The sequence below is a fragment of the Mauremys mutica genome, chromosome 2 (assembly GCF_020497125.1).
Source record: "Mauremys mutica isolate MM-2020 ecotype Southern chromosome 2, ASM2049712v1, whole genome shotgun sequence".
Taxonomy (NCBI): Eukaryota; Metazoa; Chordata; order Testudines; family Geoemydidae; genus Mauremys; species Mauremys mutica.
Genome location: NC_059073.1, coordinates 262,467,347 through 262,483,227, shown reverse-complemented (window position 1 = coordinate 262,483,227; position 15,881 = coordinate 262,467,347). Strand labels below are relative to the sequence as shown.

Sequence of the window (15,881 nt, the reverse complement as noted above, 5' to 3'; positions counted from 1 at the left end):
GTTTCTCATCTGCAATCATCTTTACATCTGAGCCCTGTGTTTACACAATAGCTTTCACCATTGCTCCCCCCAGTGGAACTATACAAGTGGGGAACTGAAGGTCTCATTTTTAGCAGTGTAGACAAGGCCTACAAATATACTACAGAGGAAAAGCTCTCGTGTGTTTTTTCCTTGTTACTGAAACCACAGATTTGTTTTTTCTCATTTAGAACTGGCAGAACTAAAGCCAATAAAACCTCTAGCAGGCATAGCATAAACTAATCCATATCATTTAAAAGTATTTTGCCAACATCACATTACCTTACCTGGGGATTTTTGAACACAGCATATTTTTCATTTTTTTCCAAAAACAGAACCTTATTTTCAGTGTCCCGGGTCCAGTCTGATAAGATTTCGATAACATTTTCATGGTCTTCAAAAAACCTTTCTACGGGGACAAGAAAGGTCAGCGTAAGATAAACAAGAGGCAGCAGACAGAAAGTCCTGTTTCGGAATATAACCATTATCTGATGTTCCTTCAAAAAGTCCGAGCCCTGCAGTCCCTTCTAGTGCAAAGAAGGGGGCCGAGCCTCATGAAAATGGTGGGGTATGAAAGGGCAAGGCAACTCTGTACTATGTAGCTGTGGCATCCCATTGGTGCTAGCTCCATGTGTAGGATACAGCACATGTGTTAGGGGGCACGGCTAGCCAGGTTGTGGCTGTAGTCAGTACAGCTACTCTGTGTAGTGTGTTTTATAATGAAGTTGGCTGTGAAACTGAACATAGATTAATGGCTGCAGAGCCAGCATTAACTTGTCATGCCTTGCACAAGCCTTTTATCCTTGTTTCCAAAGCTCTGATTGCTGATATTGTCTTTCTACATCTCTGAATGGACACTGCAAGCCGTGGTGCAAATGCTTTGCCTCTGGAAGCGCACGGACACCCTTGTCCCTGAGCAGCTAAGTAAGGGTGCAGCACCAGGGCCGCCCAGAGAATTCCGGGGGCCCGGGGTCTTCGGCGGCGGGGGGCCCCCGCTCAGGGGCGGCTCTAGACCCCAGCGCGCCAAGCAGGCGCGTGGGGCGGCCCTTTCCCTGGGGGGCGGCATTTGGCTCCGGTGGACCTGCCGCAGGCATGACTGCGGCGGGTCCCCTCTTCCCGCGGCTCCGGTTGAGCTCCCGCAGGCATGCCTGCGGCAGGTCGACTGGAGCCCGGGACAAGCGGACCTGCCGCAGGCATGACTGCGGCGGGTGCCGTGGTCCCGCGGCTCTGGTTGACCTGCCGCAGTCATGCCTGCGGGAGGTCCAGCCGAGCCGCGGGACGAGCGCCCCCTCCGCAGTCATGCCTGCGGCAGGTCCGCTTGTCCCGGGCTCCGGTGGACCTGCCGCAGGCATGCCTGAGGGAGCTCAACCGGAGCCGCGGGAAGAGGGGAAACACTCCAGGGGCCCCGGAAAACACTCGTGGGGGCCCCTGCGGGATGCGGGGCAAATTGCCCCTCTTGCCCCCCCCTCTGGGCGGCCCTGTGCAGCACACCTCTGCAGGTTTCCCAAGAGCACTCTTGCTCTACTTTCAATAGCCATTGGTGACCACACTCTTCAGACAACTTGCACTGCACTGATGTGGGAGGAGATGAGGAAGCATGGTCTGATGGCCTTTTCTAGTGTTTCATACCTTTCTGAGACTCCCTCAAATGGAAGGGTACGATATAGTCCATCAACACTCAGTTCTGACGATTTAACAACTGTGTGCTTTCAAATGTTACTGAGGCTCAGCTGGGGAGCCTGTCTCAATGTACTCAGTTGTTCCTCAGCAACACAAAGCATTGTAATACTTTTAATAAAGCCGCTGACAATGTAAACCACTGTATAATTACAGGTAAGGAACTGAAGGGTAAATCATGCCCTAAAATATATTAATGTAACTTGGAAATAACTTTCAAAACAGTGGCCGTAGCAGTAATCCCAGCCACAATGACAGTACGGAAGAATACAATTGACTCTAAACCGGGGTACAAGTTCGTTATGTGGCTAAATTGCTCTGTTGCAAAATACAGCCCAATGTTGTACCACACTAAAGCCATAGAAAACCTTCATGAAATTTTTCAATATGCAATTTATCTGAAAGAATAGATCATCTGATTTACATAACCACATAACTTGTATGATAAAAACATATGTACAGTTCTCTACCAAAGATGTTCTGATACAGAAATAGCTTGGACTTTTTTTGGAATATCTATTCACTAATCTGAAACATTGGCTTCTTGGGCTTGCTACTCAAAGTAATATTAAAAAAGGATATACTAGAACTCTCATGCAGGGAAATGATGTAGAAGAGTATAGTTTCTTTGTACAAACGTTAAGATTAGAACTGGCCAAAACATGGGAATTCCAGTTCGCGGGAAATTTCAGGGCAAAAATAAATAAATAAATTATTTTATTTTATTTTTAATTTCCCGTGGAACAGAAATCCTGAAAAAAACTGCTTTGTTCTCTGAGAATCTGACAGCTGCTGAATGAAAATAGGAGTGTGAAACTTACCAGAATGTCATTGTCACTCAGCAGCTGCCAGGTCTCCCAGGGCTGTGGCTCCAGGGCTGCCATACCATGCAGACTGCTCTGGGTTGGGTACCCCCCAGCTTCCCAGACTCGCAGTCTTGTTGGCTTCCTGAGCAGCCAGCTGGGTCAGGAGTCTTGAGCCCTGGAGTGCCTGATCCCAGGCAGTCCACAGGGCAGAGATGCCCCAGAGCTGCAGACCCTGGGAACCTGTCCCCAGGCTATCTGTGGAGCTGTAAGCTGAGCCTCAGTTGGAACTGGGGTTCATCCCAGGGCTGGTTTCTGGCTCCACGACAGGGATCCTAGCCTGGCATGGCAGGGCTGCCCCAGAGCTGTGGACCCTGGAAGACTGGGCTCATTGGAAGCTGTGCAAGCTGGCAGGTTATGGGAACCTGCCTGGTTCACTGAGAGTTTACCGAACTCAAGATGTTTCTGTGAAGCATTTTGGGTTCAATAAAGTGTCATTTTCTGATGGAAGTCTGTTGTAGTCCAGTAAGTCTGCTTAATAAGAATGTTAATGGTGCTATTTTAATCCTGTGAACAAATGTACAAGGAGGAATAAACAGCAGACTGCATTTTAAAACATTTGAAGAGAATTAATGAACTCTCTTTCTGCTAGAGTATTTTTCACAGCAGCGGAAACAGAAGACCCCCTGACACATACTGCTCCACCCAACCCAAAATACCTTTCTACAAATGAATAAACTTTATATCCAGCTCACTTGGTCCAGAAGGTAGGGCAGTGCAGTGAGATTCAGGAGACTTCAGTACTATTCTTGCCTCTGCCACTGACCTTGGGCAAGTCATTTCCCCTGCCAGTTTCTGTCCTTCTACTTAGACTGTAAGATCTTAAGTGCAGGGGCCAGGACAGTCTCTTTTTACATTAGTACAATGCCAGAAATGATGGTGCTCTAAATACAGCTGGGACTTCTGATTGCTACTGTACAACAAATAATTTCTATTTCTTTAAAACATCTGAACACCAACCCCAATTTCTTCCCCTGTGTTTTCCCCTATATCCTCTGCCTCTGGCTGCAAGACAGGGGATTCAAAATGGTATTTCAGATCATATAAACACACAGGTAAACGCCACGGTCCAATGGTTCCAGTGGTTCAGGAAAGAATTTGGCCCTATTTGGCCCTATCCAGTGTTCAGGGATTTCTATCCAGGTTAGACCAGACCAGAGAGAGCAACTTCCCAAAGCAAGGAAACACTCTAAAATTATTCAGAGTGATGTCTGTGACATTTCTTGTGCCATTTCCAGTCTCTCTTTAGTTAAGATAAGCAGGTACAGGAGAAGGTAGCAATATTGCTTCATGTATCATCTTAATGGGGTAGAAAGAGTGGCTAGGCAATTACTGTATCTGCCACTCCCACCAGTAGATGAATATCTCCATGTTCAGAGGCACCCAGACTCTTTTCTAACCATTCACCATTCATCTGATTTATAGTGTAGGAGGATAATTGTTCCTAGGACTTTTTTAGTACATGAGGTTGATGTTAACTTTCTTAATACATTTTCAAATCTGCATTGGGATATTATGGCCAAGTGAGTTTATACATTTACCGCTCTAAGGGCCATTTTCAGTTTGCAATTTCTCCAGGCCAGTGCCGCACAGGGAGAAGGTCATGGCAGTATTTCTTTCTTCATTAATACATTTCGAACATGGCCCAGAGACAGACATTTGTGATAGTCCACAGGGAAAGAACCTTCCATCTCATTCAGGCCTTGAGGCCTCTTTGAAACCACATTGATCAAATTGTACCAAACAGCATGTGTATTCTTATCCAGCTGTTCCCTAGGGGCTCAGAAGCCAGCCGTAGAAGGCATGTTACTCTTTGGGTCATGAGGCACCACCAGCTGAGTGGCAGCCCTACTGAAGAAAAGGAGCACTATAGCGTACATGACCTGTACTTAAAAAAACGGCCACAGGCGAAGCACATCAGAAATGACCAACATGCTGCTCAGAAATGTTAGCTTAATTACAGCACTAGTTGGCCCAAGTGAGATCGCTTTGGCCAATAGCACTCCACCACTGTACTCTCTCTTCTAAGACTTTAGCTGGTTTTTTTTGTATTATCATTCAACTGGTTAATTTTTTTGCGTGTGTAAAATTTGAATAATGAAAACGGCCATTAACAGGGAGTCTCCATGGTCTGCTGCACTGAGGTGTGGGAGACACATTCTCCCAGAATGACAGAGACTCAGTACATCACCACACCACAAAGTTCCACCTACTGGGTGGACTGGTACTTTCCGCATCACTTTGACAGCAGGCAGTGCTCACATTCCTACAATTCAGACAGACTGCTTCAACAGTGATGCCTCCAACACACAGAGAGAGCCCATAAATGGATCCTGGGGCAGGAAAAACTTAGAAGTATAGTCTCACTTTTAATAATGATCAGTACCGTAGAACAAACATACTATAAGCCCAGATAGGCTCTCTGTCCTATGAAACTTACCAATTTGTAGTTCTGGGTATATTTCATACAGACACCAATCCACATTGCAGTCACAGTGGGTTTTCTCAAAGAGGTTGTCTAAAACATCTCGTGCCACCTGCCGTTCATCCACCATCAGGGACTTAGTACTGTTATCATTCATGTGCACCTTGACAACAAGCTGAGTACAGAGTCATATAGAGTCAGTTAATTTCAGCAGAGAATAAAAAGCTAGGCTGGTCAAGAATCTGCTAAAACAGATAAAGATTAAGGCTGACGGTTATTACTGATTCAAAGGCACCACATACTACACTGAACTGGGAGAATAATACATCTTGGGAGCTTTTACATTCTGTTGGCGCCAAAGAAAAAGATCAGTTGTAAAAAAAGAAAATTAAACGTTGTACTGGGCGTAACTCAAGGAAAGGTGAAATAGTTCACAGAGAGAGCGCAGAATTTCAACTCTGCCTCTCTGAAGTCTAGTAGATGTACAATGAAGGAAAATGCTAGGCAGAGTAGCCAAGTACAAAGTGCTCTTAATGAAGGCTAGAAAGAAATGGTTACTTATGTAACTGTGATTCTTCAAGATGAGATGAAGATGTGTATTCCACTTGGGTGTGTGCATGCCCAGCATGCTGGAGCCAGTGGATTTGCCTAGCAGTACCTATAGAGAGAGGAACAGTGTTCATGCTACATTGCCATAGTCCATTCCCTGGCTATGAAAGGTTGTACTGCCTTGACTCCTGTCAGTTCCTTCGCACTAAACACACACAGAGGATGGAGAATGGACTGTGGAATACACATCTGCACCACATCTTGAAGAACCAGGTTCAGTAAGTAACCATTGCTTTTTCCTTTAAGAAGATGCAGCCATGTATTCCACTTAGGTGACTCACAAGCAGTACCCACCCCAGGAGACAGGGCTCAGAGTCTACCCAAACAAGGATTGCAAGACTGCCCTACCAAAACTTGCATCCATCCTGGAAGATGCGGTAATGACATACTGGTTCATAAATGTATGTATGGACAACCATGTAGCCGCCCTGCCAATGTCCAGTATTGAGATGTCACTGAGGAACGCTATTGCTGTTGCTTGTGCTCTCATAGAATGAGCTCGCACCTGCTGAGGGGGGTGTAGCCAAAGCTGTCTCATATGCAGTCTTGATACAGGATTTCATCTATTTAAAGATCATCTGTGAAGAGAGCACTTGACATGGTCATACGATCTGCATATGAGGCGAAACACAAAACAGTTTAGTCCTGTCCAGATAGAAGGCTAGAAATCTTCCTACCCTTCAGATCCATTCATTCAGTTTCCTTACCCTTGGTAGTGGACTTAAACCTGCCCTGCTGGGCTCTATTGTTCACTGAGGTTACAACTAGAGAATCTGGGGATGGATGGATGGATGGAAGTAAAAGCTCTCAAATCCCTGCACTAGAATGAAGGAGCACTTCTCCATGCACTTTGCTGCAAGTGGTACCAAAGCCAGTGTGCTCCAGCAGGCTCAAGGAGCACAGCCATCAGAGACCGAGATGTAGGCAGTCTGGCCTAGTAGTCAGAGCAGGAGTCAGGTCTAGTGGGCAGAGCAGGCATCCAGGTTAGGGAACGAAGACAAGGGTCAGCACCAGAGTCAACTGCCAGTTACCAGAGCCACCGGGGTCAAGCCAGAGTCACGGTCAGAAGCCAGAGTCAGAGCCAGGACTGGTAGCTGAAAATCAGAGGTGAGGCATAAGGGCAGGAGGAGAGGCAAGGATCAAGCACAGAATGGAGCATGGTGGAAACAGGAGTGAAGGTGGGGGTAATGAGGGAGCCAGGAGCACAGCAGGAACCAGGAACAGGGTTGGGTGCAAGAGGCAGGCAGAAGCAGGGTCCAATGCAGCCACAACAAGAAAGCACCTGTTCCTCCTCCTGGCTTAAATAGCATAGTTGGACCAATCAGTTGAGCCAGGCGATCCTCCAATCAGAACTGCCATGGGTGGTGCCTTGGCTGGGGCTACAGCCCTATCAGCTTCTCAGCCCACCAGGTTTCAGTAGCCATCGGGTGAAGGCCAGGATGTGACAGCTGTCTAGAGACTCCCAGGCCTGAGTTCAAGACCCATTAATAGGGAGTGCGACACTCCCAGTGGCAGATGGCTGCAGGATATCCAGTAATTTGTGGATGTTCTTCTGCAGGATCTCTGCTTGGATACCTAGAGAAACAGCCATGTGCCACAAAAAGTCCTGGTATGCCTTGAAATCCTCTGGAACTAAAGGGGAGGAAGAGCCAGGCAGCGCAGAATCATCTGGGGATGAAGATGAAGCAGTTAATTGTGCCAGAGCCAGATTCTGCTCCTGGACTGACTGACCTGGACAGGATGACTCTGGAGGTGCCGCAAGGGGAAGGCTCCCCAGTGCCTGGGCCCGTACCAGATCAATGGTTGCCACCACAGACATGTCCGGAGATCTCTGCTTAGAGAGTGAGACGAGGAGCATCCCATGGATTCCATGGAGGCCACTGGTATGGATAGGGCATTGGTGACCACTAGGTGCCAAGTCAAGGGCTCCCACTCTGACCGGGAGACGAGCGCCAATCCTGGAACCCATAGCACTCCATGAATGGCCCCTGATGCAGGTCAGGTGATGGAGAATGAGAGGAGAACGGCATCCAGGTTGGGATCGAAGAGTCCCAGGCTTCAGGGATAAAGGTGGAGCTAGCCCTGAGGTTGCGACCAACTGTTCTGACTTGTCCATAGCCCAGAATGATGAGGGAGCTGGTGCCGACAGTGGAAATGGTACTGGTGGCACCAAGTACACCTTAGTTGTTTCTGGTATCAGCACCAGTGTTGATCCAAAGTGTAAGAGACTGGGGTGTAGGCAGTCTTGCCTACTGGTCACAACTGGGCTGAGGTCTGCCCACCAACAACAGTAGTTGCCGAGCAGGAGTTCGAGGAATCGCATGAGACAGAGTCAGGCTGGAGTTGAAGACCGGAGATCAAACAAAGTCTGGTGTTGCAGCAAGTTGCAGTCTGTGTGATTGCCCAGACAACTTCCTGGGGCAACCATTGGGGTTAAAGAGCATGTTTGGCCAATCAGAGGGCTGCAGGGTACTGTCACTCTGGGCCTCTTGGGCAGCATTTCCTGCAGGACCTACTCTCCACAGTGCTCCCTGCCTGTGCCTCTGCATGGCCTCCCAGTGGGAATATCAGCTGATCCAGACTTTGCGGACCCAGGGTCTAGTCCCCAGATCCGTACACCAAGTCAGCAGTGGTACTGAAGTAATTGATGGTGCCACGGTAACATTGGCGGTGCTAGTTGCAGGGATGCTGAAGACTTTTCCAGTGCACTGACACCAGCCCCACGTCCACTCACTGTGGAAGGGAAACATCCGGTTAGAGTGCCAACACTCACAGGTTCAGGAGCCTGTCCAGCCACCGGGGCTATAAAACACAAAGCCTTGGAAAAGTCCTGGACCCAGGGCAAGGCCAGGACAGAAAGGCAGAAAAGGTCTGTTGGCGCCTCAAATACCACCAGTGCAGGCCTTGCCCTCATCGGCACCAAACTCAATGGATGCCCCAGGGTCGGAACCAGAATCAATAGTACAGGGTCTCTGACCTCCTTATGTGGTACCAGGGAGTAGTTGACTGGGATCTGTTCCATCCCTGTTTGAGCAGGTGCCGCTTCAGACGAAGATCCCTCAGCACCTGCGCCTGTTTGGTGAACAATCTGAAAAGCCAACACTGCTCCTTGATGTGGGCTTCGCCTAGACACAGCAAATATCACCTGTGGTGATCGTTGTTGGGGATGCCCCCCCCACATGACAGACCATGTTTAGAGGAACTGAGGAGAATTGGAGCAGCATCACCTCATATAGCCAGAGGAGGGGCTATGACCATGAGATGCATGCATCAGCCCTCTGTGGGCAAAATTCTCTGGTTCTGGTGTGCTGGGGTGACACACACCAAACTGGAATACACAGCTCCATCTACTCGAAGAAGAATATTGAATTGGATGTTTTAATCTTAAATTAGGAAAAGAATGGAAGAATCTGGGTCAGCTAACCTGGGTTCATGTGCTGCAATGATGGCTACCAGTACATGACTCTGCAATAGACAGATCATCACTTACAGTGATTGACTGCAGAAACCAAAAAAGTTCAGCATCCTCTTGAAGCACTTTTTAAATGACAGAAACAATGTGCATGTTTATTGTGAGGGGGAAAAGATTTTAAAAAATTGCTAAAATATAAAAAACAGAGAACTGCAAATACACAGTAAGAAGAATAGTCAAGTCATCCACTTGCACTGGAAACAGCAGAGCAATTCCCTGCCGGGAACCATACGTTGGAAAATTGGGAGAACTTCTCCCAACGCTGTAGCTTTAGTAAATACTAATTTTAAAATGTTTGCATAAGAGACTCTGCAGCAGAGCAAATCTCTACTAAAGCAGAGGTAATACCACAGAACTAAGAGCAACAAGGAAATGTCCATACAGACTTTTGAAAAGAAGGACCTGGAAAAGAGCTCTGTGTAAGCTTGAAAGCTTGCCTCTTTCACTGACACAACTTGGTCCAATAAAAGATATTACCTCACCTACCTGGCCTTGGAAAAGAAAAGCACATCAAAAAGCTAAACTGTATGTTTGCTCTGATTTCAAACCCCAACATGTTTTTTTCTAAAATAAGGAGCCCAGCTGCGGTGGAGAATATGAAGAAAGTATGTTGGACATGCAAAATCTAAAACGTGTTTAGGAAACAAGGGGAAGTAATGTCTGGTTCCAGTTCTTTGACTGTTCACAGCCTGCAGCGTTTTACACCAGTTTCACAGCTCTAAGCCACAGGGTGTTTAACAGCCTCTTTTTAGAAATGAAAGAAGGTTCTCTCTCTCTCTAGAATTTTGTTTTAATTTCCCTTAAACTTCATAGTATGACACTAATTACAGCACAGATGGTATTTAGCAATAGGAAGATCATCACAGTCTAACTTCTAAAATACTCTGACTTTAAATATTCAATATCTTGCAAAAACTGAAAAGATGCAAAATAAATTGTTTGCCCAAACGGACATCACTTATTATGCAGGTAAAAGAGATAAGATGGGCTAGGATGAACCTTTTAATGAGGAAATCTCGGAGAAGATTTCCTTGGAGAAATTTCCCTTAACGTGTCCTCTGGGGAGAGTGTCTCTCTCTCTCTCTCTGTGGGAATTGTTTCAACATAGACACCCCAAAATTCATAGGAGACCTGCACTGTGTGTCCAGAGGCCCTTTGGCTCTGGTCTCTGGCAGCCTCTTCCCCTCATGCCTTACTCAGACTGGATTGTGAGAGTTCAAAGCTGAACACTGCAGCTCCTGTTGAGTTCAACTGGAATTCTAGGTGTCCTGAGGCTCGGCTCTTTACTGTACTGCTTATATCTCAAAGTGCCTTGAGGGGATTTAGCTAGAGGCGGCTCTAGGGATTTTGCCGCCCCAAGCACAGCAGGCAGGCGGCCTCCGGCGGTTTGCCTGCGGAGGGTCCGCTGGTCCCGCGGCTTCGGCGGACCTGCCGCAGGCGTGCCTGCGGAGGGTCCGCTGGTCCCGCGGCTTCGGCGGACCTGCCGCAGGCGTGCCTGCGGGAGGTCCTCCGAAGCCGCGGGACCAGCGGACCCTCTGCAGGCATGCCGCCGGAGGCAGCCCGCCTGCCTCCCTCGCGACGCCGGCAGAGCGCCCCCCGCGGTTTGCCACCCCAAGCACGCACATGGCGTGCTGGGGCCTGGAGCCGCCCCTGGATTTAGCAATGCAACTCCATTGGAGCAATCTGGCTAAATCCATACACACTGCTTTGGAAAAGTACAGGTTCAAATTTTTGGTATCAGATTAGGGTAACTGAATAATATTTGATCATAGACTCCAATTCCTTAAAACAGGTTATAAGGATACTGGGCTTTGTCCAGATTTTGGAACTAAGAATTATAAACTTTCTCAGTTCTGTCAGAGGTAGAATGATAGAATATTGTTCCTCCAGTACCTGATGTCAACTACGAGTACAATATAATGTTAAATGTACATTTTAAAATGTACAAAAAATAAAGGAAGGATATGAAGACTAACATTATTTATAATGTATTACAATGAACTCTGACATACATACATATATATATATATATACACACACACATATACACATTCAACTGTATATTAAGTTAGAATTTCAATATTTTAAGTCCTACCTTTTTAACCTTCGCTTCCTTCAGTTTTTCCAATGCAAGTTTAATCTTGTCGGCTTTTGCTTGTGTCTCTAGTTCTTCCTGAAATAACAGCAAGATATTCAAAGGCTCTCTGTTAAATAAATGAGCAAAGTGCCATAGCCTAATTTTGGCAATTAATTTGGCAATTGATCTTTGATTATCAGCAGGTAAGTATGCCCAGTGGTCTGTGATGGGATGGAATCTGAGTCACTACAGAGAATTCTTTCCTGGGTGCTGGCTGGTGAGTCTTGCCCACATGCTCAGAGTTTAACTGATCGCCATATTTGGGGTCAGGAAGGAATTTTCCTCCAGGGCAGATTGGCAGAGGCCCTGGAGGTTTTTCGCCTTCCTCTGCAGCGTGGGGCCCGGGTCAGTTGCTGGGGGATTCTCTGCAGCCTGAGGTTTTCAAACCACAATTTGAGGACTTCAATAACTCAGACATAGGTTAGGAGTTTGTTATTGAAGTGGATGGGTGAGATTCTGTGGCCTGCATTGTGCAGGAGGTCAGACTAGATGATCATAATGGTCCTTTCTGACCTTAAAGTCTATGAGTCTATAAATAGCTGTTCATAGTTATTTAGATCAACATCACAAGGCCTATCAAGGGAAACTTTATTGGCACAGATGCCAGCTACACTAAATCAATGGACACTGATGGCTTAGCCCCCGTTTGCCCAAAATGTAATTCTCATTCACAAGACAAAGGCTCTCTGTCGCCCAGCCATGGATCTCTCACAGGATAGTGAGATGATTTGGACAATGCCTCACAGATTGCTGTAGAACATGGAGACAGGTCTCTCCTATGCTCACATGGATATAACTAACATACAATAGATGTGGCAGTAAAGTCTGAACTGAACTTGTAAAGGGAAAAAAGTGATTGCACCTCGGGGGGCAGTCTGGCTGCTGAATGACACAGCATTGTGGACAGTAGCACGGAATAGCAAACTTATTTCCTCTCAATTTCTGCCTTTTAGGGCTCAGAGAACAAGCATTTCCAGGATCATATTGACCACCTGGTTTGCAACCACATCATGCACAATTTGAATCCCAAGTCACTGTAACAGCTAGAAGTGCCTGTTTTCCTTTGTGGGTGATATAAAGATTATGACTGTTTCTCTCCGACATGGACCTTCCAACAGTTCTCCATGCCCTTGTCACCTTGCGAGTAGACTATTCTAATATATCTTTATAAGGGGCTACACTTAGGTTGGTGACCACCTCTGACTTCTGAGATCATGATGGGCTACTAATGTAACGCTGAGACCTCCGTTTCCCTCAAGATCCTCTGCCAATTCCCCAAATTCAGGGCTGCCTCTCCTCAGTTTTTCCCATTCTCCTTGCCCTCAGGGAAGAGTCTCTAGTTTGTAGTTACTGGTGATATTTTCAAATGACCAGGGAGGAGTATAAAAATATTGCTCAGCCAATCTGCCCTGCAGAAAAATTCCTTCCCAACCCCAAATATGGCGATCAGCTAAACCCTGAGCATGTGGGAAAGACTCACCAGCCAGACACCCAGGAAAGAATTCTCTGTAGCAACTCAGATCTCACCCTATCTAGTGTCCCATCACAGGCCATTGGGCATATTTACCACTAATAGTCAAAGATCAATTAATTGCCAAAATTAGGCTATCCCATCATACCATCCCTTCCATAAACGTATCAAGCTTAGTCTTGAAGCCAGATATGTCTTTTGCCTCCACTGCTCCCCTTGGAAGGCTATTCCAGAACTTCACTCCTCTGATGGTTAGAAACCTTCATCTAATTTCAAGTCTAAACTTCCTGATGGCCTGTTTATATCCATTTGTTCATGTGTCCACATTGGTACTAAGCTTAAATAATTCCTCTCCTTCCCTGGTATTTATCCCTCTGATATATTTATGATTGCTCCCTGTATCTCCCCTCAGCCTTCTTTTGGTTATGCTAAACAAGCCAAGCTCTGAGTCTCCTTTCATAAGACAGGGTTTCCATTCCTCAGATCATCCTAGTAGCCCTTCTCTGTACCTGTTCCAGTTTGAATTCATCCTTCTTAAACATGGGAGACCAGAACTGCACACAATATTCTAGATGAGGTCTCACCAGTGCCTTGTATAACGGTACTAACACCTCCTTATCTCTACTGGAAATATCTTGCCGGATGCATCCCAAGACCGCATTAGCTTTTTCACAGCCATATCACATTGGCGACTCATAGTCATCTTGTGATCAACCAATACTCCGAGGTCCTTCTCCTCCTCTGTTACTTCCAAGTGATGCGTCCCCAGTTTATAACAAAAATTCTTGTTATTAATCTCTAAATGCATGACCTTGCACTTTTCACTATTAAATTTCATCCTATTACTATTACTCTGAGTCCAATTTACAGGGTCATCCAGATCTTCCTGTAGGATATCCTGGCCCCTCTTTATATTGGCAATACCTCCCAGCTTTGTGTCATCTGCAAACTTAATTAACACATTCCCACTTTTTGTGCCAAGGTCAGTAATAAAAAGATTAAATAAGATTGGTCCCAAAGCCGATCCCTGAGGAACTCCACTAGTAACCTCCTTCCAGCCTGACAGTTCACCTTTCAGTATGACCCATTGTAGTCTCCCCTTTAACCAGGTCCTTATCCACCTTTCAATTTTCATATTGATCCCCATCTTTTCCAATTTAGCTAATAATTCCCCATGTGGAACTGTATCAAATGCCTTACTGAAATCGAGGTAAATTAGATCCACTGTGTTTCCTTTGTCTAAAAAATCTGTTACCTTCTCAAAGAAGGAGCTCAGGTTGGTTTGGCACAATCTATCTTTTGTAAAACCATGTTGTATTTTGTCCCAATTACCATTGGCCTCAATGTCCTTAACTACTTTCTCCTTCAAAAATTTTTCCAAGACCTTGCATACTACAGATGTCAAACTAACAGGCCTGTAGTTACCCGGATCACTTTTGTTTCCTTTCTTAAAAATAGGAACTCTGTTAGCAATTCTCCAGTCATACGGTACAACCCCTGAGTTTACAGATTCATTAAAAATTCTTGCTACTGGGCTTGCAATTTCATGTGCCAGTTCCTTTAATATTCTTGGATGAAGATTATCTGGGCCCCCCGAGTTAGTCCCATTAAGCTGTTCGAGTTTGGCTTTTACCTCGGATGTGGTAATATCTACCTCCATATCCTCCTTCCCAGTCCCACTGACCTAGAAGAGCAGAGACGTGGCAGAGCTGGGATTAGGATGCTGTCCTTTCTCGATCTCAACCCCGTGTTCTACGGGACAATGGTGCAGTTTTACACAGTTGAGCAGGCCCTCCTTAGGGCCAGAGGTCACACTAGCTGCTGAGCACAGGAGCCAAGTCAGTTGCAAGAAGCTGGCCAGAGCTGACAACAACCCTAGTATTGTACCATTAGTAGCAGCAGCCTGGACTATAATTAATTAACCTGGGGCCTTCCCAAAAATCTAGGGACCTACACTCAAGATTTTCACAGACCCTAAAGGTCAGTCGCAGGTGTCTATAAGGTGGGAGGAGCAGCATGAATACCTTACTCTCTACTAACAAACAAACCAAAAAATCAGTGACAAGCTTCCTGTCCTAGTAATCAGTTTGCATTTATCAATGGCTGTTCAAATCTCTCACCATAAAGGCCAGAAACACTGAGATTCTCCTTTACGAGCCAGAATGTGATCATGGCCACAGGCTTTGCAGGTCCCAAAGACAACATTTGCCTCTATATAGCAGCTATCAAAACTTTCCTAAACTCTACTAACGTGTATTCAACTAGGAACAGTGTCACTGTAGGCTATTTCATGCCAAGTTGGAATGGACTATAGCTATTGTTATTGCCTGCTCTATAATGGGCATCTAACATTCAACAGTTTATGGTTGTTTTACAGCTAACATTTAAGTTCATTCATGGTTATTCTCCCTTGTTCCTACTCAAACAGCCTCTACACAATTACAGCACAAGGTATGGAGATGTTTGGTACAAGGTTCCTTCAGTGCTTACCTGAGTGAGTGGTTCAGGAGGAGGTGGTGGTAGTGGGAGGTCGAAAGCAGGATCTGGAGGTGGAGGGGGCAAGTCATCCTCAAAATGTCCAGTGGTGATAACAGAGACATTTGATTTATAATCATAAGAAGCAGCAGCACAAACACCTGTTGAAGGCTGAGTGACTTCACTTTGTGGGCAGTGAGAAGAAGTTTTCTGTGCTTGTATTGTCTTCTGTTCAACTTCACTTAGGTCTGCTACCAGATCAGCCATTAAAGCATCCAAGTCATTGTCCTCCAGTGCACTTAATGATTCTGTTAAGAAACGCCCCCCCAATACTTTAGAGAGTGGATGACATGAAAAACAGTTTGCACTCAGTTCAGTGAAAACTAAATTGTAGAGGAGGATGGTAATTGTAGAGGTTAAGGGAAAGGGGACAATTTTAAAGAGGGAGATTTTAATTTGGGTTCTACGGAAAAGGTGTTTTTGGGGGATAATTATTAAGCTGATCAGGCTCAAGGATAGACTAGAAGGGAACTTTCCTTTCTAAAAGAACTGTATTAGTATTTTAGGCTGTCTACACTAGTGCTTTTGTCAGTAAAACTTTTGTTGATCGGGGTGTGAAAAAAAACACCCCCTTGATCAATGTAAATTTCACCAACAAAAGCGCCAGTGTGGACAGCACTATGTCGGCAGGAGATGCTCTCCCACTGATATGGCTACCGCCGCTCGTGGGGGTG

General features: G+C 46.0%; 1 protein-coding gene across 2 annotated transcripts in view; it reads right to left on the bottom strand.

The window, feature by feature from the left end:
• Positions 1–15,881, bottom strand: part of LOC123364801 (amyloid beta precursor protein binding family B member 1 interacting protein) — a 103,408-nt gene that overhangs the window by 38,701 nt on the left and 48,826 nt on the right. For both annotated transcript variants that reach the window (XM_045007211.1, XM_045007212.1), the window contains exons 4-7: positions 15,163–15,455; positions 11,160–11,237; positions 4,999–5,158; positions 306–427 (exon numbers count right to left, since the gene is read on the bottom strand). In XM_045007211.1, coding sequence (XP_044863146.1) covers positions 306–427; positions 4,999–5,158; positions 11,160–11,237; positions 15,163–15,455 — 653 coding nt within the window. The remainder of the gene's footprint in view (positions 1–305; positions 428–4,998; positions 5,159–11,159; positions 11,238–15,162; positions 15,456–15,881) is intronic.